Consider the following 26,066-nt stretch of genomic DNA (forward strand, 5'->3'; position numbering starts at 1 on the left):
GACAAAAATGTGAACCCCCTTTATAATCTTCATAAATTCTAAAACAACCAAAAGAAAAACAAGCAAAATCAGGATTTTCAAGTATGAGTAGAAATTAAATGGGTGCAAGAAGCGTGAAATATTTTCATTTAGATTTTCTGAGTAGTTTAGGTTGAATTATTCAAGTTCCTCCAACCTTATACCACATATCTCCATTTAGTGGCCCTCTTTTTGTTTGGCTAATTTTAAGTAAGCTTTAGAATTGGATAAACGCCATATTTTTCTAAGAAACAATATTTGACAAAATATTCAGGTATACATTTCAGGAGTTCAATGTTCTTCGTAGATGTTGAACAGTTTGACAATTTCCGTGATTTCATTGGCTGTTCGCCCTTCCTTAATCACCTAAAAAGAAGAAAAGAATATTTTAACAAGGCTAAAGATGAATCAAAAATGCTTCTTGATAGGGAAATGACTTAAAAAGATGAATCTTTCAGAAAGGCGACAACATACATCTAAAACAATTCACTGTGTCATCAGCTAAAATACCGATTAAATCATAAATGCTATCATATATGTAATTACACCTCAAATAAATAAGTTTGCTCAATTGGGAGTCTTCATTATCAACGCTAAAGTTTGAATACTTTAGCTTAAAACGTAAAATGCATAACTATCACCAACTTAGTAATACTTCCCCAATAGTTTAGCAAGTCTTTCTCAGAAATTTATTTATTTTATTTCTTGATAAACCCGTCAAATCAACATAAAACTAGATGGAGCACTTAAGAAAAAAAAATAAAAAGAAAAGAACAACACCTATTAAACAAAAAGAGAATCCAAAAATACGAAAAATAAATGTCAATAAAATCAGCCAATCTGCAGATGGGACAAGTCGAATAGTATAAACTTTTGGATACTTTTTTATACAACGTATAATAAAAAATACATTTTGACATTCTTTCTTCCCATTCGTCAAATGTGTGAATAGCTTAAACAAAGGTTACAAGAGCTTCTTATCGGAATACTTATATAATCTATCGTAAAATGGCGGAATGCAGCACAAGGCTTGACACGTGTCCCTGTCTCGCTCTTATCTTATTGAATCAATTTTGGAAGGTTAAGAAGAAACTAGGGAGGCCAGAGGTGGGGGCAAAGGGACTTCAGCCTCTTCCCCTCCAGCATAAGACCAAAACAGTTGTAATGTACGGGAAAATGTTGCATTTTCCGACAAGAAAAAATATACATTATTTTCAAATTTTAGACCCTCTTCTATTCCCTCATGCTTTTTTTTTACAAAAATACAATTAAAGACATAAAGATCGAGAATGGGCTTATTTTAAGGACAAAGAAAATATCGGACGGAATAAAACTAATAATTCGGGAGGATAACCGCTTCCCTTCTTCACCGCTGTAAGCGAAAGTTATAAAAAAAAACGCGTACATTATTTTCTCAATAAAAAAAAATAATCAAAAACCTTAAAAATCGAACAATACGGACAAACCAACAACAACACAACCGAAAACCAGCATATTTTTTTTAGTCTTTAACAACTTTTTTAGTCTATTTTTATATTACAAATAATTTACACGTGATTTGTACTTTTCTGATTCTTGTCTCTCATCATAGAACAATGCAGTCAGTAAGCCACTTTACAAAGAAAGTAACCAACCAAGGAAAAATGTTACAGACCAACAAAGTAAAAGGACAGGTAAAAGGAAGAAAAAAGGAAAGAAAAAAGAAAACAAAGGAAACGCTATTAAATCAAAATCTTAGTTCAAGAACTATTTCAGACCTTGATTTAAATTGAACAATATTTACGCAATAATTATATTGTAAGGCTACACTCAAGATCACATTATGCAGCTTAAGAATATAAATTACGTACAAGCGTTTTCTTTCGATTCGTAGAAACGGTTTGTAAAATTACATCGATCCTTTCCTTTCTTTTACCAAAGGAGAGATCTTTTTGTTTGAAAAAAGATAAGAAAAGAGAGAAGTTCATGTCACCCTCTTATCTAATTGAACGAAAGTTGGCAGGAGCATGTAAGAAAATATAATAGAAAACAAGTCAGTAAACAGAATTTGGAGTAGTTTTCCAAAACTGACACAATATGAAAATCACACATTTTAACATTCTTACTACCGAAGAGTAAATATGATGCCACATTCACAATGAGATTTTACCGATAAAATGATTTAACTAGCGCTAATTCAAAACAATCAGAATTTTTCATAGAGTTTTTCAGCCAATCATAAACTTCTATGATAAATCTGATTCGTTCAAATTAGCGCCAGATGAATCTCGGTTGTAGTTAAATCTCATTGTGACTGGGCTTTTACTGAATCCTTTTCTCAGATGGAAAAGACACGTCTGCTTTAACTTACCTTTGATGGATATGCCCATTGCAAGCGTCAATTGGGCAAATTAAGGAAGAGATGGAAATAGAATTTTTAAATGAGTTAACCTATCTACTAGCAGAAGCGTACGATGCCAATTACAGATGAATAGAAGAGTAGAAGGAGTGGTCCCAACCAATTGTGGTGGAAGCCTATAAGCTGATTCAAGAAAGTGACTGCTGAACACCTCAAAAAAGAACACAACTTTGGATGTACCTTCTCTTTATGGTACTTTTATAAAAAAAAATGAAAATATCCAATTTTTCAGTTGCAGTTATGAAAAAAACTGTTTTTCTAAGGCACACTAAATTTTTTTAGTGCAGAGCCATGAACATTAACTATAAATATAGTTACTTTTATTTATATCGTATATCTAATTATAATCCAAGTGCATGGCAGTGTCCATAGCAACGACCAACATTCAGTAACGTCGAGATGGAAAATGAGGGAAAATTGCCCCCACCACCAAATTTTGAAAAATTCCTTTTGGGGGACCTTGAACTGCCAGTTCTTCTGTTCTTTGTCTAATTTTCATTAAAAAGTCCTTCATTAAATCGTCTTTTTTGCATCCTAATTGGAACAGACAAATTATCCCATCCCTCTAGATTCTAAAAACATACTTCACCTCTTGCCCTTAAATTATCTCAAATTGACGCAGTTGCAAAAACTTTTTTTGCCCAGTACAATTTTTTGTCTTCCTAAAAATCTATAGTTTTGCGCTGTTCCAGTTTATGAGCTTGCAATGAACTAGTTCATTATTATGAACTAGTTCATAATATGAACTTTATGAACTTTATGAACTAGTTCATAATATGAGCTTTATGAACTAGTTCATAATATGAACTTTATGAACTAGTTCATTATATCCAAGCAGTGTTGTCATTTTTCGAGACTCGCATCATTACATGTCCCAAACCCAAGATATTGTTCATGTGAAAAGATTTTAAGTACTCTTAAAAAGACATTTTTATTTCAGGTATTCAAGCCCGGCTGTGTCCCAACGTGTATGGCTCGTCAGCTCGGAGATCAGTGGCACAAGATGAGTAAGATTCTCAGAAGCCAGTGAGTGAACATACTGATAATTGAATGTACCAAAGTGAATATTCCGCCCTTGAACCTGAATGCCCAGTTTTGCACTCATTTGGTACACGTAACTATTCATGCACAAAAACTTATCTACGATCTTATTTATAGCTAGAGGTTTTTCTATGGGAGGACGAACTGGGGCAAATTTATTGTCTTCTGTTAGGTCCTAACTTTACATATGATTTGGGGATTCTTGAGATTATCAAAAAAACGACCGTCTGCAGCAGTCTAAGACATTTCACCTTTTAAAAGAACTTGGGCGTATTCGAATGAAAATTATTTGGAATTTCCCGTGCAATTCGTACATTTTGTAATTTGGACAATTGCAATTCACTGATAGTTATCTTGTAGACATTGACTGTAGCTAGGAGATGGGGGTGTCCCAGTACCAACGACACCCTATCGTCCCACCACAACAATCCCCAAATCAAACGTGAAGTTAATCAAACTTGAAGTTCATACACACATCCTCCTAGATTTTGAAAAATATCTTTTTTGAGGGCGAGTGGGTCTTCCTTGAAAAAGCCTTTTTTTTGTATTTTCCTTTTTTTAAAGGACAACTTTGCCCTCTCCCCTAGATTTTGGAAACACATTGCAGCCCTCCCCCTCCACAGCCTCTTAACAATCCAAAGTTCATTGCTCAGAATTTTAGGATTAACAAAACAAAGTTAAAAGAAGAACATTCCCACTGTGATTTTATTTTTCTTCAGAACTACACAGGAAACTAGCCCCTCATCTAGTTCCCCTGCTTCACATTTTCTTATCCTTGGCACCCAACACATTAAGAGTCATTAGTTGAAAGAAGTACATCTTAACCAATAAACTCTAACTTAATCGACCCAGGTTGTGCTGATTCTTTCTTTCTAACTGTAAATTGACTTTGTGCCGTAGAGGTAGAGGACACAGAAATTGCCCTAGAACCTTTTGTTCCTGATTAGCTGTATTTCGAGAGATCTCTAACAGACCGTTCGCTATAACGTCCTCCCTTAGAAAAATTCCCATCTCCCATCTACAAATAAGAGTTTACTTCAAATACAATAATAAATAACATGACGTTCGCTATGACGTCCTCCCGTAGAAAAATCCCTATCTACAAATAAGATCCTATTTCGAAAACGACAATAGTTAATATAACGTTAGCTATGACGTCCTCCTGTAGAAAAAATCCCAATCTACAAATAAGAGTCTACTTCGAAAACCAATATAGTTAACATGACATTCACTATGGCGTCCTCCCGTAGAAAAAAAATCCATATCTGTCTACTTCGAAAACGACAAGCGTGACCGAGTAAACAAAGAATTTTTGAAACTGCTGACAATATCTTGGAAACGGCTTCAGCGATCGTTTTGAAACTTTGAGGGAGTATATTTTGGAAAGAGAATTAAAAAAGGAATCTAACGGTATTACTCTTTTCGTTTGATGTTTACTCTGAAAAAAAAAAACCTAAACTGCAATTTTATCAACAAATTAAGGCCGTGATTAAGTGAACTGGTGGAACTCGAAAATCCCATGTTGAATTGAAAATTTATATTTAAAAAGTACTCAAGTATTCATTGGCGGAAGATGCCGCTTTTAATATCAGGCCATAGCTTCTTGAAGATGCTACAAAATGTTTGCAAGGATTTTGCTCTATTTCCTCTAATTGCTTAGAAATCTTAGAAAATGTCTAGGTCTTTTTCACAAGTGTACTCTATAAAGGATATTGCTTTTAGAACGAAATCGGTACTATCATGAGCAGAAGACAATGACCTGTAAGATGATTGGAACCATTTTTCGATGTATTTTCCTGTTTTCTAACAGTCCCCTAGAATACTTTCAGCTAACTGAAATTTTTACAAGTCGGTTGCCAGAAAGAATCGTTTCAGATCGCCGATAATAGCCCCTAGAGACCAAAATGACAATTTGGTATAATCAGCTGCTTGTAAATAGAGTGTGAAATTTTCATAAATTATTTCAATGTAATGAAGAAACCTAGAAATGAGAAATAGTCAGAAAAGCCGAAATCATGGGGAAAATTAAATCAAAGCAAGGTATACACCTTAAAAGTGTTACCACACATAGACAGCGCCTTTGTAAAAAGTATTTGGAGCTTGGTAGATGCAAATATCTAAAATACCTAATAATGCGGTACGCCGAAGAACTAGACATAGAACCTTAACGAAATTTACACCATCAGATTCAGCGTATCAGAGAATCCTACTGTAGAAGTTTCAAGCTCCTATCTACAATTAAACAAAAAAAACAAGTTTTTTAAGTGAAAGTAAGGAGCGACATTAAAACTTAAAACGATCAGAAATTACTTCGTATATGAAAGGAGCTTTTCCTCCTCAACGCCCCGCTCTTTACGCTAAAGTTTTTTACTGTTTTAAAATATAGAGTTAAGAGAAGGAGTCAAACTTTAGCGTAAAGAGCGGGGCGTTGAGGTGGAAAAGCCCCTTTCATATACGGAGAAATTTCTGTTCGTTTTAAGTTTTAATGTCCCTCCTTACTTTCATTTAAAAAAACTTGTTTTTTTATTTCTGGACATTTTTGAATTAATGCATGGTTTGATCTGGCTCTCCGCATATAAATAATTAAAACAAAATTTGCATATTAATTTTTGGGGGCTAAATGGCTTTTTCATAGTTTTAATCGGAAGATTTTGAGAAAAAAGGAGCGAGGGAGGAGGTCTAGTTGCCCTCCAATTTTTTGATTACTTAAAAAGGCAACTATAACTATAATTTTTACAAACGTTTTCGTAAGTAAAAATATACGTAACTTACGAATTAAATTACGTAGCGAACTTCCATATTCGTATGTTTTTATTGCGTATATGAGGGGGCTCACCCCTCGTCGATACCTCGCTCTTTACACTAAAGCTTAAATTTTGTCCCAATTCCTTAAGAATAACCCTGAATCACAAAGGCCGTAGAATAAATAGTTGAAATTACTAAAAATACTTAACGTTAAGAGCGAGGTATTACGAGGAGGTAAACCCCTCATATGCGTAATAATTTATGTTCGTTTTAAGTTTTAATGCTGCTTCTCACTTTCAGTAGAAAAAAAACTTTTCATATTTATTTTTTCATTTTTTTTTTTTTAATAATGCTGGAAAATCCTGCACCCACTCCATTGAAAGTCTCTTCCCCCATGAGAAGTTCCTCCATGTAAAGATCCTCCCGGGTAACCCTCCCCCCTCAAATATCCCCCCAAACCAAAAAATCCCCCTGAAACCGTCTGTACACTTCCCAGTAACCATTACTATATGTAAACACAGGTCAAAGTTTTCAACTTGCAGCCCCTCCCACGGGGACTGCGGGGGAGTAAGTCATCCCCAAAGACATAGTCATTGGGTTTTTCGACTATGATGAATAAAATGGCTATCTCAGAATTTTGATCCGATTGTTTTGGGGGGAAATGAGCGTGGGAGGGGGCCTAGGTGCCCTCCAATTTTTTGGTCACTTAAAAAAGGTACTAGAACTTTTAATTTCCGTTAGAATGAGCCCTTTCGCGACATTATAGGACCACTGAGTCAGTACGATCACCCCTGGGAAAAACAAAAAACAAATAAACACGCATCCGTGATTTGTCTTCTGGCAAAAAGTGCGAAACTCCACATTTTAGATTGGGGCTTGAAACTTCTACAACAAGGTTCTCTGATACGCTGAATCTGATGGTGTGATTTTCGTTAAGATCGTATGACTTTTAGGGGGTGTTTCCCCCTATTTTCTAAAATGAGGCAAATTTTTCAGGCTCGTAACTTTTGATGGGTAAAACTAATCTTGATGAAACTTATATATTTAAAATCAGCTTTAAAATTCCATTCTTTTGATGTAGCTAATGGTATCAAAATTCCATTTTTTCAGAGTTTCGGTTACTATTGAGCCTGGTCGCTCCTTACTACAGTTCGTTACCACGAACTGTTTAAAAATGTGGAATTTTGTATCTTTTGTCAGAAGGCAGATCACGGATGCGTGTTTATTTGTTGTTGTTTTTTTCCAGGGGTGATCGTATCGACCCAGTGGTCCTAGAATGCTGCGAGAGGTCACTCTCGCTTTTTAGTCACTTTTTAAGTGACCAAAAAATCGGAGGGCACCTAGGCCCCCGGCCCACGCTAATTATTTTCCCAAAGTCACCGGATCAAAATTCTGAGATAGCCATTTTATTCAGCGTATTCGAAAATCCTTATAACTATGCCTTTTGGGACGACTTACTCCCCCAGAGTCCCCGTGGGAGGGGCTACAAGTTACAAAGACTGACCAGTGCTTACATATAGTAATGGTTATTGGGAAGTGTACAGACGTTTTCAGGGGCGTTTTAATTTGGTTGGGGGCAGGGGTTGAGAAGAAGGGGATATGTTGGGGAACTTTTCTTGAAGGAATTTGTCATTGGGGTAAGAAAATTTCCATGAAGGGAGCGCAGGATTTTCTAGCATTATTTAAAAAAACAATGAAAAAATAAATATGACAAAGTTTTTTCAACTGAATGGAACAGAATATTCCTTTTATTATTTTCCTGTAAATATTAATTCCTGTAAATATTCCGTAATAATTTCTGTTAAAAGGAACAGAAATTATTACGCATATGAGGGGCTCATCTCCTCCTAATACCTCGCTCTTTACGCTAAAGTATTTTTAGAAATTTCAACTATTTATTCCACGGCTTTTGTGATTCAGGGGTCATTCTTAAGAAATTGGGACAAAATTTAAGCTTTAGCGTGAAGAGCGAGGTACTGACGAGGGGGTGAACCCCCTCATATATGTAGTAAAAATATGAGAATACAGAAGTTCGTTACGTAAGCTAATTTGTAAGTTACGTATATCTTTAACTAATAAAAATTTATTTTTACTAATAATTTTACTAATAAAAACATTCATTAAAAATTAAAAGTTCTAGTTGCCTTTTTAAGTAACCAAAAAATCGAAGGGCAACTAGACCTCCATCCCCGCTCCTTTTTTTTCTCAAAATTATTCGATCAAAACTATGAGGAAGCCATTTAGCAAAAAAAAATAAAATAGGCAAATTTCGTTTTAATTATTCATTTGCTGAGAGCATAAATCAAAACATGCATTGATTCAAAAACGGTTAGAAATTAAATTAAATAAAAACAAGTGTTTTTTAACTTAAAGTACGGAGTGACATTAAAACATAAAACGAACAGAAATTACTTCATATATGAAAGGGGCTGCTTCCTGATCAACGCCCCGCTCTTCACGCTAAAGTCCGACTCTTTCTCTTAACTCCATTTTTAAAACAGTAAAAAAAACTTTAGCGTAAAGAGCGGGGCGTTCACGAGGAAGCAGTCCCTTTCATATACGAAGTAATTTCTGTTCGCTTTAAGTTTTAATGTCACTCCTTACTTTCAGTTAATTTTTTTTTTCAATTTAATTCGTAAGAAAATTTTGGTTTTCTAAGAATCCTCGAAGAAAGCTTTCAACTAATTTTGGTGTTTAGTTTTGAATTAATCAACTGAGGTATTTTAAATAGCCTATCCCTAGGAAAAAAAGTGGAAAAAACAATAAATTTTAAAATGCACTCCATGCATGCCGTCACAGTTGCATATACATGGGCATTTTGTACTTGAGAATGTGCTCTTTTGCTCATTTTCTCTTCTCCCTTGGTCGGTAACCAAGCTTTGCAAGACGCAGTCAAATATATTACTATTTTTCGGCTGAAGCCTCTCGCCAAAGGAAGCTGTTTATCAAAACCTTTGACAAGACTTGATAATTGGTGCTATTTCAAGTTTTGACAATCGACGGTCTCTAGAGAATTAAAAGACAGAAGGCTAACCTAACTTCAATTTTGAAGCTCGATGTTTTCAAGTTCACTTAATCACGGCCTTAAACGAATAAATTTTATTCAATGATTTAATACATTTAATTATTAATTCATACGAGCAAAATTTTTGTATTACTGCAAAGAAAATTTAATTCACAACATAAATTTGCATTATTGAGACATTTTTGGCAAAAAACATCCAACGGTATTCATTTCTACTTGCACGCTCAGTAATGAGTAGAAATATAATTTCTCAATTTCTGAAGACCAGGGTAGTGTAGCGTTAATTTGAAATTTGACTAATTTTATATTTAATTTGGGGATTCTAGTGATGGGACGAGGGCTGGTGCACCCCTCATCCTAGCTACACCCAATGTCTACCAGAAAACTATTATAAAGTGCAGGAAATACAGGCGAAACATAAAAATATAAAACGTCGATAGCCTCTTCATATAAAATATCGGTAGCCTCTAAAATATAAAATGTCGGTAGCCTCTTTAACTAGTTCTCCTGCTACGCATTATCTTATTCTTGGCAATTGAGATATTAAGAACTATTAGTTTAAAGAAGTATACCTTAGCCAATAAATACCTATTTAGTTGACACAGTTTGTGCTGGTTTTTTTCTTCTCAGTCGGTAAGCTGACTTTTGGCCGTTTAAAATAATTATGAATAGTATGATTAACCAGAATTTTGATGCATTATCAATTACTAAGAAATCAGAAAAACAACAATTTTTTGCTAGTTTCTTTGTCATTAGAATTATTCAGAAATGTTATTTTCATGACATTAGCAATAACCTATTTTAACATTAGCCTCATTTGACACTAGCAATAATCTAACTTTTAAGCCAACATGACCTGGGTAAAGTGGGCAGAGCTGATCTTGAGATTTTTCAAATTGGAAGAACAAATCTATGCCTCTATTTTGCAAAAAAAAATGTCTTTTTTGCAAAATTATCTCTTTATCTCCAAAAAATTATCTCCTTGAACATAATTCTCCTTGCTACCGTCACAAGCAATGCCCATGTTGTCCCTTCTTCAATGCTGTATTATTTGTATTAAAGAAAATAAATTAAAAGAAAAGAAGTTACATTCTTAATTCCATAATAAGTCGTAAATACCTGTTTATTTTCCAAAAAAAATGAGGTACCGGAGAGGTACCTTTTGACCTCTCCGTTAGCCTCACAAGGAATTCCCATGTTGCCCCTTCTATATTACTTTATTATAATATTAAAACATTGAAGCCTTATGGCCTTTACTAGAGGCAACGCTATTGCGTTGCCTCTGATCAACCTCAAAAACGATTATAAGAAAAGAAGTTACATTCTTAATTCCGTAACAGGTCAAAATTAACTGTCTTGCAATTTGCACCTTAATAAGACATTACCTATTTCTTCAGAACAGAAGAACCGACCTATACTTACATTTTCAAAAAAAAAGGGCCACCAAAGTCTCTTTGCATAAAATTTTGTTCTATCAGAATAATTATACCCTTTGACCTCTCCGTTAGCCTCACAAGTAATTCCCATGTTGCCCCTTCTATATTACTTTATTATAATACTAAAACACCGAAGCCTTGTGGCCTTTACTAATCAACCTCAAAAACGGTTATAAAAAAAGAAGTTACATTCTTAATTCCAACATAAGTCGCAATTACCTGTCTTGCAATTTGCATCCTATTAAAGACATTCCACATAACAACACCAACCACGGTGTCATCCCTCAAGTAAAACACCACACCTTTTCCATATTCTTCGCCTGCTTTTGGTGCGTGAGGAACAGCGGATACGTCAACAGCGGGAGTCACAGCAGTCTGGAAAAGGACTGATACATAAACAGCTTTATAATAGACCGTCTTATTAATACTCTAGCCTCCTAATTTTCAATTTCAAATAATAAAGAAGATAATTAAATTAGGAAAGGCACAGAGGCGATTCTATAGGGGGAGGTGCAGAGGAGGCGCTTGCCCTGGGCGCAGAAATATTAGGGACGCAAAACTTTAAATAAATAATCTAACGGTAATAATCATTTTTTTTAATTCAGAAATTTTATTTTTGTAAAAATAAAGTAAAGGACGCGATTTATAAATGAAAACAATTAATAAATTTTAATTAATTAATAAAATAAATTAAAAATAAAAACAATTAAATAACAATATTTAAAACAAATAATTCAAAATAACTAATAGTAATTAAACAACAATAAATTAAAATAAATTAATAAACTCAAATAATTTTGTTAATGAATGAAAATTTTCTTAAAATTTGGCCTAAAAATTTTGGGGGAGACAAGAGAGCGATTCTAATTAAGATTTTACCCCAGGTGCAAGACAGGTCAAAACAGCCACTGGAACCGCCAAAGTGAACTGCATACGAAGACTAATTGAACTGTTTTGCCACAACGTACTCAAAAGTAACTGTACTCAACGAAACAAAAAAGTTAAACAAAAATAAAATTAACTTCGAATAGAGACTAGAAAGCTAAAAATAAAATTAACAGTTTTTAGCTAAGATTTGTATGGAGTAATGAAGCTAAGATTCTTTTATTATTGATTTTATTTTTAAATTCCTTGTTCTTATTAGATAGATGGATAGATAGATTTATTATAAGGCGAACAAGACAACACAACACAATATTCGAAAATTCAAATCACAATATAGTAGCATAAATCTAGGTTAATTTCCTTTCCTTACAACACCAATATCATGCTTAATTTTTTTTTCATTAAGACCAAACAAGGTCGTAATACAATGAATTCTATATTGAACATCACAAAAAATAACATCGATAATAATCATTCTCCCCCCTCCCCCAAAAAGATATGTTACCCTCATTTTTTACCACTTCATTAGCATGTTTATAAACCTGGATGAAAGTTCTTTTTAAAGTCGCCTGCAGTATCCCCAGGAGCTCAAGGGTAACCCCTGTAAAAAATGTACTTCTCAAACCAGAAAGCTGCTGGGACCCTGCCAGAATGTACGCCACATCCCCAGCTTCTGTATTGTATCAGAGGCAAGAGTGATTCGTATCTGGGCCACCCTCTCTCTTTCAAAAACTTCACATCTATTTTCTAATGGTAGACAATTCGCTTGAATACGAAACCAGGTCCCTAATATCTCTGGCGGTAAATCTATTGCATTATTGCACGTTGTTGTACTTTTCCTTTCCTTGAGGACAGCTACTAGTTACACAGCCGTAATATTCGACTTCTTCTGCAACTCACTCTCTTTCCTCATTGCATTTTCATTTTAATTATTTTTATAACGTAGTGGGGTGTTCGTCTTTATTTACTCTTTTATACCATAAACAGCTGTTTAGGTGAACATGTACTAGTGAAAAACCTGTGCTGGTTCTTAAACCGGATCAACAACAAAATCTAGTAGATTTTAGCCTTTTCTTTCATTGTATTAAATTTAAAACGCGTATCAGACAACGATTAGCATTACTTAACAAATTTTACATCTTACTAAAAAAGAAAATTTTAACCTTTCGTTAATATTAAGATAATTATTTTGGGCATCTTAATAGTAGCAACAAAATTCCGAGAATTTTTGTTTTTGTTGGTGTACTTGAGTGTGGAGAATGTATCTAAGTACATTCTGGTCTTGACTAGGTCAAATTAGCTATAAAAAAAATCGGAGGTTCAATAGCAATTAGCGACTGTTGCCCTTATTTGGAATTAACCTTTATTTTGAGGGAATATCTCCCGTGAACATAGAAACTTAAAACCTCAAAAAATTACACTTAAACCTTAAAAAAACTCAAAATTCGACTTAGTCAGGTTAGTTTCTAAGAGATTTTTATAAGTATTTCTTTTAGGGGATACACGTTGCATTTAGATTCAGGAGTCCATTCTCTAGGCTATGTGATAATCTTGCATCTAATTTTTTAAGAGGTTGGCTTTTGCTTGTCTTTTCAGGTCAAACAACCAAAAAACATCTTTTTTAATACAACATTAACGACAAGACAAATAATGTGACGAAATATAATCGCATTGCCCTTGGAAAGCTGTATTCTACTTTTTCAGGTCATTCGGTTCTTTACCTTTCTAGGCTTTATCCTATACTTAGCAATAAGGATTTTTGTGATATTCAGGTGGTCTATTTCCGTTTTTGTAAATATCTTCTTTATCTTCCTCTTTGGTATAGGAATAGAAAATTAATAAATAAGTTTCACCTCCCGATTATTACTGAAAAGCTGACTGGTTTACACAAAAGATTTCGGAAACAGCGTATCGGCGATTGTCGCCTCATCATGGCTTGATTCGTTTTAACTAAAATTATTTATTTAATGTTATTGTTGTTTAAGTGTTTTTAGTGATTTATTGTTGTTTGTTTTTTTTGTTTTTTGTGTGTAATGTTATTGTTGATTTTCGCTTGTGTTTACTGCACTATTTAAATTTTTATGTAAGTGGGTTATAAATATAGTTCTCGCAAATAGACAATTATAACTTGCATACATGGTAAGCCTATAAAATGTAGAAAAAGAAAGTGACAATATTGTTTTATGAGATAAGGAATGACCTTATTCCTAGCTTAACCCCGTAAAGGTTGCGGTCATGTTCAAAAGAGTGCAACGATGGCAGCTAGCGACACTTACAAGTACAGCACACCTGGAATAGTCCGATTAGTGTCAAAACTGAGCCAAACGGTTCTGGATCTTTTCCATTATCAATTTGAAAAAAAATCCGAAAAATAAGATTTTCAAAGAAAAGTAAATGTATCATATCAAAGATAAAATCAGAAGAAATAGAAAACTACAATAACTCAAACTCAAAACGACCAGAAATTACTACTAAAGGATAAATGAAACCAAAACGAACAGATACTAATAAACAATCATATCAAAAATATACAGCAGGTACTAATAAAAAGGTATGAATACGGCTTAAAACGAGTAAAGCTTGATTTGAATATCCAAATCAAGCTCAAATCAAACAAAAATATTTTGCCATTGAAGTATGAGCAAAACCCAAAACGAACAAAAATTTAAAAACAATCATAGCAAACAAACACACGATAGGTACTAATAAAAATGAACAAATGAATGTTAAAACAAGTGAAACTTAAATTGAATATGCAAATCGAACTTGAAACGAAAAAAAATCACTACAAACAAAGAGTTTGAGTATTGCCTCCTTCTCTCACTGTAAAAGCCTAAAACCTACTGCGTCATTGGCGCTTTGGCATTAAATTTTTTTTCAGGGGGAAGGTCGGTTCATGGAGGGAGGGCTAGGGGTTAGCTCCCATATTTTTGAAGTAAAATATCGTTAATAAATTGTTTTTTGTTGTTTTTTTAGGGGGCATGGAGGGAGGATCAGGGGTTAGCTCTAATGATTTATCATTGATAAGTTTTTACGAGGGGGAGCGGGATCAGGCCATGGAGAACAAGGGTCAGCTTAAGTTTTGGAATAATATATCGTTAACAAGTTGTTTTTGAGGAACCGGACCATGGAGGGCAAGGGATGAGTTCCCATAATTTTCGGAACAAAATATCGTCAATAAGTTTTTTAATTTTTTCTTTTTTTTTGGGGGGGGGGGAGTGTATTTTTAATAAGTTTTTTAAAAACCTTATTTGACCCCAGGGTATAATTTATAACACTTGCCACCGGATTCTGTAGGGGGTTGTGCAAACCTTTGAGTTTCTGTTATATGATCTTTGGTCTATTTTGAGCAAAACAACTTTCTCAAAATTTTTATCAGATGCATTTGGGCAAAAGGGCCTGAGGGGGGGGGGGTGTTAGCTAGTTGCCATCAGATCACTTTTAACTCTTAAAAAGGGAACTGAAACTTGCAACTTCTAATCATGTGAGTCCCTTCCGATACTTAGGCCTATATGACCACCTCTTCCATAAAAAAAAATATACCCCCAGGCCATAAGTTACAGCCCTTCCCCTGGGCTCTGGGGGTTATGTTGACTCAGAAGTTTTTGTTGTCTGATCGTAGAACTATTTCGAAGAAATGGCTATCCCAGAATTTTGATCGGATGGATTTGGAGAAAAGAAAGTGTGTGTATAGGGGAGGAGGTGGGGGTACATGCCCTCAAATTATTTTTGACTTTTAAACAGGAACTGAAACTTTCAATTTTCCATCAAATGACCTCCCTCTGAAGTTTAAACGACCATCCCTTCCATAAAAACCTTATATATCCCGGGAAATAGGTTACAGCATTTGCCCCTTGGATCTGGGATGTGGCATCATCCCCAGAGTTGTTGTTATCTGATATCTGAACTATTTTTAAAGTAGCTATCTCAAAGTTTTTTCGGATACGATTTGGAAAAAAAGAACGTAAGGGGGGGGGGTAGTTGCCCTTCGGTCTCTTTTGAATCTTAAAAAGTGAACTAAAACTTTTAATTTTCAATCAAATGAGCCCCCTCTGATGTTTATACGAACACCCATTCTAAACCATACATGCCCCCAGGGCGTAACTTACAACGCCTGTCCCCGGGCTTTCGGGGTTGTGTTCACTTCGGGGTTTTTTATATCTGATCTTTGGACTATTTTGTACAAAATGGCTGTCTCAAGTTTTTATCAGATGCATTAGGGGGAAAAAGGGCTTGAGGGGGCTAGTTGCCCTCCAGTCACTTTTAACTCTTACAAAGGGCACTAGAAATTCCAATTTCCAATCGATCGAACCCCCTCCGAAGTTTATACGATCACCCCTTCTACATGAATTGCCTCTGGGAGAGAAAAAAATAATAATAATAAAACATTTGAGGCTTATGGTCTTTACTGTAGACAACGCTATAGCTTTGCCTCTGATACCTATATCATTTTTCAAAATGTTTTTTTTTTCAATCATTTATGAGTATTAAGCTGAAACAGAAGAGTGACACAGGGCAAAATGCATGGGAAATATAGCTTGGACTATGTATTTGCATATTAGAGGGGGGAGGGTAAAGTGAAGTGAAGCCTTTTTAAAAATAATATAAGTATTTCAGGATTACTTATATCATTCCTAGCAGCGCTTCCCTTTACTTTACCCTAAAATGCTAAAAAATATAACCCAGATTATATGTTTCCTATGCATTTTCCCATACATCATTCTTTTGTTTCAATTTAATACCCGTAAATTGAAGCAACTTAATCCACGAGTAAATAGTGGTATAGGTATAAAAGAGCTTATCTCCTTGTTTCGTCTTACCGCACTTTATTCTTTTATTGATGTAAATTTGTTTCTGGTTTTTGCAGTATTATTCTATGTGAGTCTTTTTTTTGTTCCTTCTAATTTTAAAGAAAAAAAAGTAGTTACTTTCAGGTGTAGATATGTCTTATTCCGACTGTAGTGTAGGTTTGAAAACAGAAGTGTTTTTGACAAGATTTGTGAGAATTACTATTTCATTCTCCTTTCAGGTCTAGCAAGAGACCCATTGGTAAACACATTTGAATAATACTGATATTTATAGTCAGGTGGAACCCAGACAGTTACCCAATATAGTTTAAGCTAGCACGGAGAGCTTAATCCATCCAAAACAGGAATAATAGTGATTCAAACTTAGTTGAAGCTTACTAATAAGGATATTCCTCATAAAGTCCTGATCTTATGGTCAGGATGTTCTGATAGATCAGATTCCCGATCCCGATTATTATCATTTAAAGTACTCTTTCCCGTTGATCTGGAAAAGGAGGATCGCGGGAACTACTAATTAGTCAAAATTGTCTATCGTTATTCTGATGATGTTTATTGACCTTAATGAATGTAATTACCCCTATAGTCTTCAAGCAACATTCCCCTCTCATTGGCTTTTCCTGATACCACAAAGAACGTAAACGGTATTCAAAAGTGTCAACACCAATTGAGAAACATTAAAAAGAATTACGTTTTCAGTTTCGGATCTCATAGGTTCATCAGTAGCTTCAACAACTGCTTTGGGGGTATCCTTAGGTGTTGCTTTTGCAAAAACTCCCATTGTTGGTAAACTGCTGTCAACTATACCAATTGCTTCATAGCCAATATCTGGTCCCAAATCTGACCAAAACATAGACTGATGCCAATAAGGTTTGCCTAAAAAGGAATGCACCTATATAAGAGAACACAGAAACAGTTTGAACTATATTCAGGTGCAATACTAGATTTTGGAAAAGAAGCTTTTTGGCTAAAATAAACAGAAAAAACTTAAATATGTCCTTTTTCCCATTCTTTGTTCAAAAAAAGATATTCAATAAAATGTGATGGCGCTTAGGCCCCAAATCCCCCCCTCCTAAGATGACACCTTGATAACTTGTTTTCTCATTATATACATTTGATATCTTGACTACTAAAACACAGCCCAAATTAGCGTCTGTTGAAACTGGAACATGTGGGTCAAAACAATACACGCTATTACTGACACCCTTTCCATGAGTTTGGCCACCTCGGTCTTCCGCCACTTTGTTTTGGTGTGGAGGAGAGAGGAATAAGGTTAGCCCATGGTTTTATGTGTCTAGTGACTCTCACTGAATTTTTATTAAAATTAGGCAGTTGCGGGTATCAAACAATGGCTAGCTTTAGAAAAACCCAAGACAGATACTTTGAGTGAGAGGCAAATCTAGCATAAGACCTTTTTAGGATTGTATAAAAACGATGTCATTTCATGTTGAATGTCATATTGAAAGGTAAATAAAACCGTAGTGCTAATTAAAAAAAATAAACAAAAAATAAAAAAAAAATTGTTAAATAGGAATCTTTTTGTCTTCTTTGTAAATAGTACCATATTAAATAGTGCGAACTAGGTGATTTTATGGTTTACTTGGACATTCTTAGCTTATTTGTCAAATTTTGTTCTATTTGAGTCATCTACAGTTCAGCCAAGAACGGCTTATTTCACAAATTCTCAGCTTGGCCGCCATATTTACTGAAGAAAATAGCATTACAAAATACTAGGAACATAAAATATGTTTAAGAAGGAGGGGGGCAGTAAAAAATAAAAAGTATTAGGTAATTTGAGTAAGAAGTTCCCAGAAATTCGGAAAAATTTTTAAATTAAAATTATTTAAAATAATCTTATTATTTTTGCTTATTCGTAAATTACTATTTTTACTACTTATTTGATCTTCGAAGATTACCATCGAATGCCAGTGCAAATTGTAATGAAACTAATGGTGGTTCTAGGCCTGGGTAAGGGGGCGGCTCCCCCGTCCAGTTTTCTGACATTCGATTCCTTTTATTGTATATTTTTACACTCCTGTGAAAATACCTTTCCCCCTCTCCTCATATTATGAGGCCTAAAATCGCTACTGATGGAAACCTTTATTGCAGCTAAACTCACCCAATTTTTTTCAATTTGAATTTTTTTTTCAAAATGAGGAGGATAGAGAACGACGTTAGCGTCAACATATACCAATGCCCCTCGAGGAAAAAAACCTCATCTTATAAGTAGCGGATAAAATTATTCTAGAGACCTTTTTAGACCAGCTTATTGAAATATCGATGGCCATCAGAAAGCTGATAGTCAGATAATTATACCATAAGAAGACTGACAGCTTATTCAAAGAATTAGTCATATTCCAATTTGATTATTGCATCGTTCTGGTGCAAACACTTACATCCTTTTTCACCTAAAACCTCCCACAAAATAAATTCTGCTTCTATTAAAACTCTTAAATATGAAAAAAATAATTTAAATACTTTTACGAAAATTGAATTTCTGTGATTACCAAAATCGAATTTAACATCTTAACATAGAATTTTCAAAATAAACGACGAAGCAGTAATTTAAAGAGCTTGCAAGAGCTTTGGACAGAAAATGATGGGCGTCACTCAAGTCGCAACAGAATTCAACAAAAAGTTCAAATGCTTAAAATAATATAAAACAAAATAATTAAAATATCTCAATAAGAAATAAATAATGACAAAATAAAAAACAGAATGAAACAAAAATTAAATAAAAAGTTCAAAATACCTGCACCAGTCATATTTTCACCAGCAAGACGTCCAGAAACAACTGCGTGATCGTGATGTTCTACTCGTCTTCGACCAAGCTTAATGTCATAAAAGCATGCAGCATCACCCGCCTTAAATTAAAGCCATATCAATCAAGTTCAACAAATACATCATCTTATAGATTCAAATGTACATTTAGACTGTTGTGGTCATATCTTAAAAATTGGTCCTGTTCAAAATCTAAATTGAATGGGCAATATTATAATCCATATAATAAATATATATGCTAATAATGTAATTTACAATAACATATATATATATATATATATATATATATATATATATATATATATATATATATATATATATATATATATATATATATATATATATATATATTCAAAATCTGATTATAATTCTATTTTTAATTGGGATAGGGCAATACCTAAAAAAGGACATTTTCCCAGGAATTCCCTCCTAAAGACACTCCTTATACAGGTGTGACAGTGGCGTTAATTTTCGACCACTTTCCCTGCCCCGTAATTTTATTTTTTGATTTATTTCTTTTAACTTAGATTTTGAAAAATAACTCGTTGAAAAAATGGCTTTCCTGGTTTAAGAAAAATTAATAGAATAAAACAAAAATAAAAATGGCCCTTGCCTAGGTTCTGAAGCGACAGTCTGGAAAGGCTAAATAAGGTGTTTTTAATAGTCTAGAGGGGTAGAGGGGAGGGGTTAAAAGATCAGGGGTAAAATTGTCCAGGGGTCCTTTAGATGTCTGGGATTTTTAGAAGCAAATATTCTTTTTATTATAATTTATGGGAATTTTAGAGATAATGATATATAACTACTCCACGCTTATTTTCCTCTTTCAAAATTAAATAATTTGAATTGTGGTTTCTTAATAGCGATTGTGCTGAAGAGATATATAAGAGTCGATTAGACAATCAAAGGTTACTTACGCAGAGTATCACAACTAGAAACAAAATTTGCTTGTTCACATTAAATGTCTATGGATACCGCAAAATATGCAAAGTCTGTGGACCAGAAGGAACAGAAAAACAACGGCAGATCATGACTTTTCTTCAGAAAAACTTGTTTTTAGAGACCCTGGGAACAGCGTATATACACTCAAAGGAGAGGGAGAACTCTACCTAACCCAAGATTGTTTCAAAATCCCAGCTTTAACCTGGAGAGATAATGACCTAAAAATATACTTCCTTCGTAAGCATAAAAAATACTTTTTTTGCAATCTCGTTATACTAGTGTCAATTACTAATTTGGTGAGCTTTATCTACACTTTAAAGTTTCTTCTTTTCATCCCATTTTATTCATTTGCTTTCCCTTCAACCCTGAGGGGCATTTAGAAATTCCCTTCATTTATTTTTTGTATTAACAACTATGACTAGTTAATTTATATTTGTCATAAGTAACTTGGAAGGATAGTTTTCACAGATCCATGGAAACTGAAAAAATGTTTCTGCGGGCGGGGGGAGATCTGATATACATGACTATGTTATGGTGATTTTTCTGCTTTACCTGATTCTCAAGGTCACTGTGAGCCCTGCAAAATATGAAGATGATACTTTCAATTACACTTTCTCAGTGTAACTTTGATTGACTTTTCTAAATTAAAAAAAAATATATATATCCCAAAGCTTTTTCACTTTTTGATATACATATTTTTCCTTTTTCTTCGAAAACAGAAGAGTTGGAAAAGAAACTCAACTTACGGTAGGTAAAAGGTGAAGGATACGGCACTAGACCCTTAAAGTACAAGCCGGTGGTGCTGATCTCCGTCTCAAAGCCCTAAAGCCAGGAATTGCAATAGGGGGGGATGAGGCCAGCCATCGTGTGCTTTCGCACACCCTCCCTGCTTACCTTTCTCCAAATTTCTCCAGGTACCCATTTAGAGCTGGATTGACACTTGCTGAGCTTACAGGGTCAAGCCACTGACCCCTGGCCCAAACCAAATAATTGGCTATACCAGAATTCGAACCTCGCCTTTCGGAATGTCAACTTAAGGTCTAACGTTTCAGAGTAAATGGCAATTGAAAATATTGCACCTAAAGCATATTCTGTTGCAAAGTAGTGCAATACTCACATTGTCAAAGTTAAGACAAAACTATTCTTATTTAGGTCGAAATACATTCCTACTAGTCCTAATAACAAGAATGAAATTATTCCTTTTAAGAATGCTGTCTGGTTGAACTAGATGGGAGCTTCAGTCTTAAAAAATGAACAAAAATCGCAAATCCATAAGCAGTGTAATCACGAGGAATCCGAACGCAGTGCAACAATACTGTTAGTACTGGCTGATGGTCACTTGTAGAATTTCAAGTAGAAAGTAATAACACCTTCACTGTATTTTTTCTTTATGTGGTTCAGCATCGGAATTCAATTTTATTATTTACTTGTGGACTATTACAAACAGTATGGATAACTTATAAGAATGGAAACTGGCACTAGTGTCGACAAGAAACTATCAACGCCATCTAGCATGTGGCGTACAATCATTTTTCTATCAGAAACTGAGATTAGATACTAATTAAAACCCTAGTTTTCACAATGCCATTAACTAAATTAGGTATTCTTCTTATTACAATAAAAAAAATGCCAAGCGTCGCCAAAAGCTAGATGGCGTTTATAGTTTTTTCTTTTTTACACTAGCGCCAGTTCTCAATCTTATAAGTTACCCATACTCTTTGGACTATTATTTTTCTAGGTTGTGGATTCGTTCTTGTTTTTTTAGGACCGGGTTTGTTTTTTCTATTTAGTTTTGAGAACATATCCCTTCAACATCTCTCCATCAGACTATAATCATACAATTTAAATCAACTACAAAGTTGAGGCTAGAACGAAATATTCGCAGATAAAAAATTCAATTTAAATGATAAAAACAGAACTTACAACCCATAAGTTTGATCTGGCTTCAAGTTCAGCATTGACTCGGAATCCACCGTGCTTGTCGTCAGTTTCAAGGTTCGAATTGCGTGCCAGTTCTACATTGGGTTCAAGGCCAATGGCAACAACGACGTGGTCAGTTTTTACCTAGAATAGCTTTCCGTTACTATAGTGGATTATTTACTGTCACTATAGACTTATTTTTCTATGGCAAAAGAAAAAAAAACATTTTTTACATCAAACAAAGCCTTGATAACTCACGTCTCCAGGGATTGCTAAACTCCTAAAAATGGGCAGTTAGGGATAGCAATGTTCAAATTGTCAAGATTATAACTATAGTTTCATTTGGAAACAAATGACTGCCATAGGCAATATATATAATTAAAGATAAAAAAACCAAAAAAAACTAATTAACTATTTTCTAAAAATAAAGAAAAGGTCAAAAAGCTAAATAATTAAAAGAAAGATTTAGTACACCGAATTTTCTTTCCTTGTCACAACTGACCCACTTCCTCCTCAATACATCTAACTACCAGAAGTATACTAAAGTCAAATACCTTTTTCATTAAAGAAATTTATATAATTCGGGAAAATCTGAATGACAAATTATAAACAAAAATCATAACTATTGTTCAGAAAAAATCTCCATATAATGAAAACCACGGCCGTTGTAGTTGTAAAGAAAAAAATTGTGTGGTTGTCCAGTAAAATTTGAATTTTTCCCAGTCAACAAGTTACTTGACAAACAAACTAAAGTTGGTCAAGTCAGCAAATGAATTTCCATAGCAAGCGAGTATTGGTCATAAGCGGTATAATATGAACAAAATTCAAACACAATCATGAAGAAAGCGAAAAAAGGAAAATAAAGCCTTTGCTTGACACGAATAAACTGAACCATCTAAGACAAAGATTTAACCAGCACTCAATACAGCTTATTGCAACTATTTTCCTTACAAACAGCCAATGAACACTAATCTCTTTGCATGATAATGATTTCATTGGCTGTCAGTAACGAAAATCCATGGAATTCAGTTACAATCAGTTATATTAAAGGCATGATCAGCTATAGGATGCCATAAAGGTAAAAATACCTATTTTACCTTTATGCCACCCCCTCCCCCTAGACAGAGTGTATTTTATCCAAGTAAGTATGACAAAAAAGTAAAAAACAAAAAAAAACTATTGGGAGAAGACAAAACCGAAGGAGGATAATTTGGTTATATTTTCTTCCCTGTACGTCAATAAGACCACTGCGTATTTATCACTGTAGTCTTGTACCCCTTGTATCCTCGGTCTCCACCTTGTATCCCTGGCCATGGAGCCTTTCGAGGGGGAATAAGTTTATTGTATTTCCATTTTGTATTGTATTGAATAAACTTCTTCTTCCCTTAGATAAGCGCAACCTATTACGCATTCAAACCTATTGAAGTCCTTACCTAAAAGAAGAATTTTCGAAAATTTTAACGTCAAGGCCTTACCTATATATCTCATTTCTAATCATTTGACTCTAATAATTCCCAAAAATTATGGTCACTCTTCGTTCAATTGATTAACATATTTTTACTAAGGGAAGCCTATTTACCCTAGGCAAACTAAATTATTCAGCATTGCAATATCTTAGCATCGTTTAGCAAAATCATATTTAATCTTCATAATAATTGGTCTTAAAAAGTGGAAGAGAATTATGGTCATTTTTTAACTGGATCTTGTGTTCCTGTGTTTTCTTACTTTAAGCAAAGGATTCATCTCAAGCTAAGATTCATTCAGCAGTGTAAATTTTAATAGAATTCGCTAGAAAATGTCAATTTTAGAGTACTAACATTTTAATCGGTACTTCTCTATTATATAATACACACTCGAGAACTTATAATGCGAAGATGAGACAATACCCGCTTTTCACGCTGTCTAAACCAGACAATTTCTTCGGCTCGTTGGCAAACTACATTATAGCTATACTGAAATTAAATATTTAGTTTGTATTTTGGTCATGTTAGGTTACATATTTAATATGACCTCAGGGCGACCCCCCCCCCTTCCATAATTCTTTGTGGTAGTTTCCATAATTTTGTTACTAAAGTATTGTATTTTCATCATATTTTGTTTTATTTCATTAGCATTAACCAAACTTCACTTCTCGAGCGTGTATTATATAATAGACAAGTACCTTTTTGTCTACTGCAATCACATAATTTTACTGTAGTTGGAAACATAAGAACATAAATCGGCCCCTTACACCGTAGTCTAGACTCGCATATTGGGTAGTAGTGTGCTTAGATAGAAAGACATCGATTTTACAACAAAAAGACATCGAATTTATTTGAACAAAAGTGATGGTTTTAGCTAGAAAAAACGACAAATCTGGAAGAAAATCATAAAGAAAAATTGAAGTTCGCACCGTTTTAAAATCGACCCTCAGCGTTCAAATTGACCTACAGCCTAGATTTCGCAGGTTTAAAACTTAGTTAAACAGACAGAAAATTTTAGTTTCAATTCATAATAACTCAGTCACATTGTATAACATTCAAATCTTAGACCTCTTTTTAACACTGAATCATATTTGCAGACGGATAAGGGAAGATAAATTCCTCCTACTGGAAAAAGCATGACTTGGAATGCATTTTTTTTTAACCTCCTCTTACAAGAAAATTGCTCTGATAACGCCCCTTCACAGGAAACATGTGTCCACATATGCATCCAGTGTATTGTTAGTTAAAGTGGGGTAAAAAAAATATGCGATATTTCAAGGCATCTCTGTGTTGCAAGTTAGGGCTATTATACTGATAAAAGTAATTATACTGACATATAAGTAACAATAATAATGTTAATTATACTTAAATATAATAATAGCTATGATAGTAATAACTACAAAATTAGACTAATAATTATTTGTTGTACTTTTTAAACAAAATTTTTCTACCCTCAAAGACGGTACTATAATTTGAAAACAACCAATTTCCTACTAGCATACACATAGTCAAAATAATTATGACTAAATAAGTCCTCGTAGACCATTCATGAAAATGGTCTGTTTAGATTGACATCACTTAGTAAAATCATTATATACCAGCCCCCCCCCCCCCTCCCAAGAATCACATCCGTATGTGTACATTATAGCATAAAAAATGGGGAGAGAAAGTAAAACAAAGGGGATGGAACTTTTTGCAAAATTGTTATCCCGAGTTTCTGACACCTTATCTACGCCCTGTTTGCTATGCTAGTTATATGGTTTAAAATTAAATTTATTTATGTTATCATTGTAGCATAATTACAATTTATTTAACAGAAAAAAAGGAGGCACAAGTGAAAATTATGAATGCTTCCAAAAATTAGATGTTTTCAGAAGAAGCTAAATAAAGAATAAAAATCCTAATTCTAATGAGATTTATAAGTTATCCTAAAATGTAGTTCGGTCAAAAATACAAAATTCAACAGCCCTTTCATTATGTCAGTAACGACACAAGCTACCCACTCATATGTGACCTAAATAAATTACACTAAAAGTATTAAAATTTAGTAGGGAAAAACACTCTTTGAATTGGTCCTACCTTATCACCCCCCTTAAGTTGCAACACCACTTTTTTCTCTTCATCCAGGGATGCACCTTCAACAGCTGAGTCGGGCATAACTTTGACACCTTCTGCAGTCACTTTCCTAGTAGTCCATTGACTGAGGTACTCAGGTAAAACCCGTGCCATATTACCTTTTTCCGGGTAAAGTTGCATAACTTCCACGCCGGTATCACGGGCTAAACAAAGATGTACACAGTTGTTAGGAAAAGAGGAAACGCTTCCCTCTTTACACTTTATATGATTTAGAAGTATAAGCCTTACTAACTAACTAAAACAAATCTTACACTGTACCAAGTCTAGTAGCACAGAACAGGCCCTCAAAGACAAGTATCGCTCTTTGATTTAAAAAAAAGGGTTTAGACATTCTTTATTGATAGACTAAACAGCAGAATTTTAGAATAGATGAGACAGTCAAGTCCAAAGAGCCAGGACATTGGGTTCAAGCTCATACCCACTACCCTTTAAGGTTTGTATTAAAAGGGGAAAACTTTCCTCTAAGTTTTTTAA

At 34.1% G+C, this 26,066-nt stretch overlaps 1 protein-coding gene across 1 annotated transcript in view; it reads right to left on the reverse strand.

Annotated features, from left to right (window-relative positions):
* Positions 1-241: 241 nt before the first annotated feature.
* LOC136025242 (apoptosis-inducing factor 1, mitochondrial-like) overlaps positions 242-26,066 on the reverse strand; it is a 47,559-nt gene continuing 21,734 nt past the window's right edge. Inside the window, exons 5-10 of the mRNA XM_065701075.1 lie at positions 25,536-25,735; positions 21,997-22,137; positions 19,106-19,217; positions 17,045-17,229; positions 10,883-11,038; positions 242-384 (exon numbers count right to left, since the gene is read on the reverse strand). Of these exons, the coding sequence (XP_065557147.1) occupies positions 310-384; positions 10,883-11,038; positions 17,045-17,229; positions 19,106-19,217; positions 21,997-22,137; positions 25,536-25,735 (869 nt within the window). The 3' untranslated portion in view covers positions 242-309. The remainder of the gene's footprint in view (positions 385-10,882; positions 11,039-17,044; positions 17,230-19,105; positions 19,218-21,996; positions 22,138-25,535; positions 25,736-26,066) is intronic.

This window comes from Artemia franciscana, chromosome 3 (assembly GCF_032884065.1).
Source record: "Artemia franciscana chromosome 3, ASM3288406v1, whole genome shotgun sequence".
NCBI classification, from domain to species: domain Eukaryota; kingdom Metazoa; phylum Arthropoda; class Branchiopoda; order Anostraca; family Artemiidae; genus Artemia; species Artemia franciscana.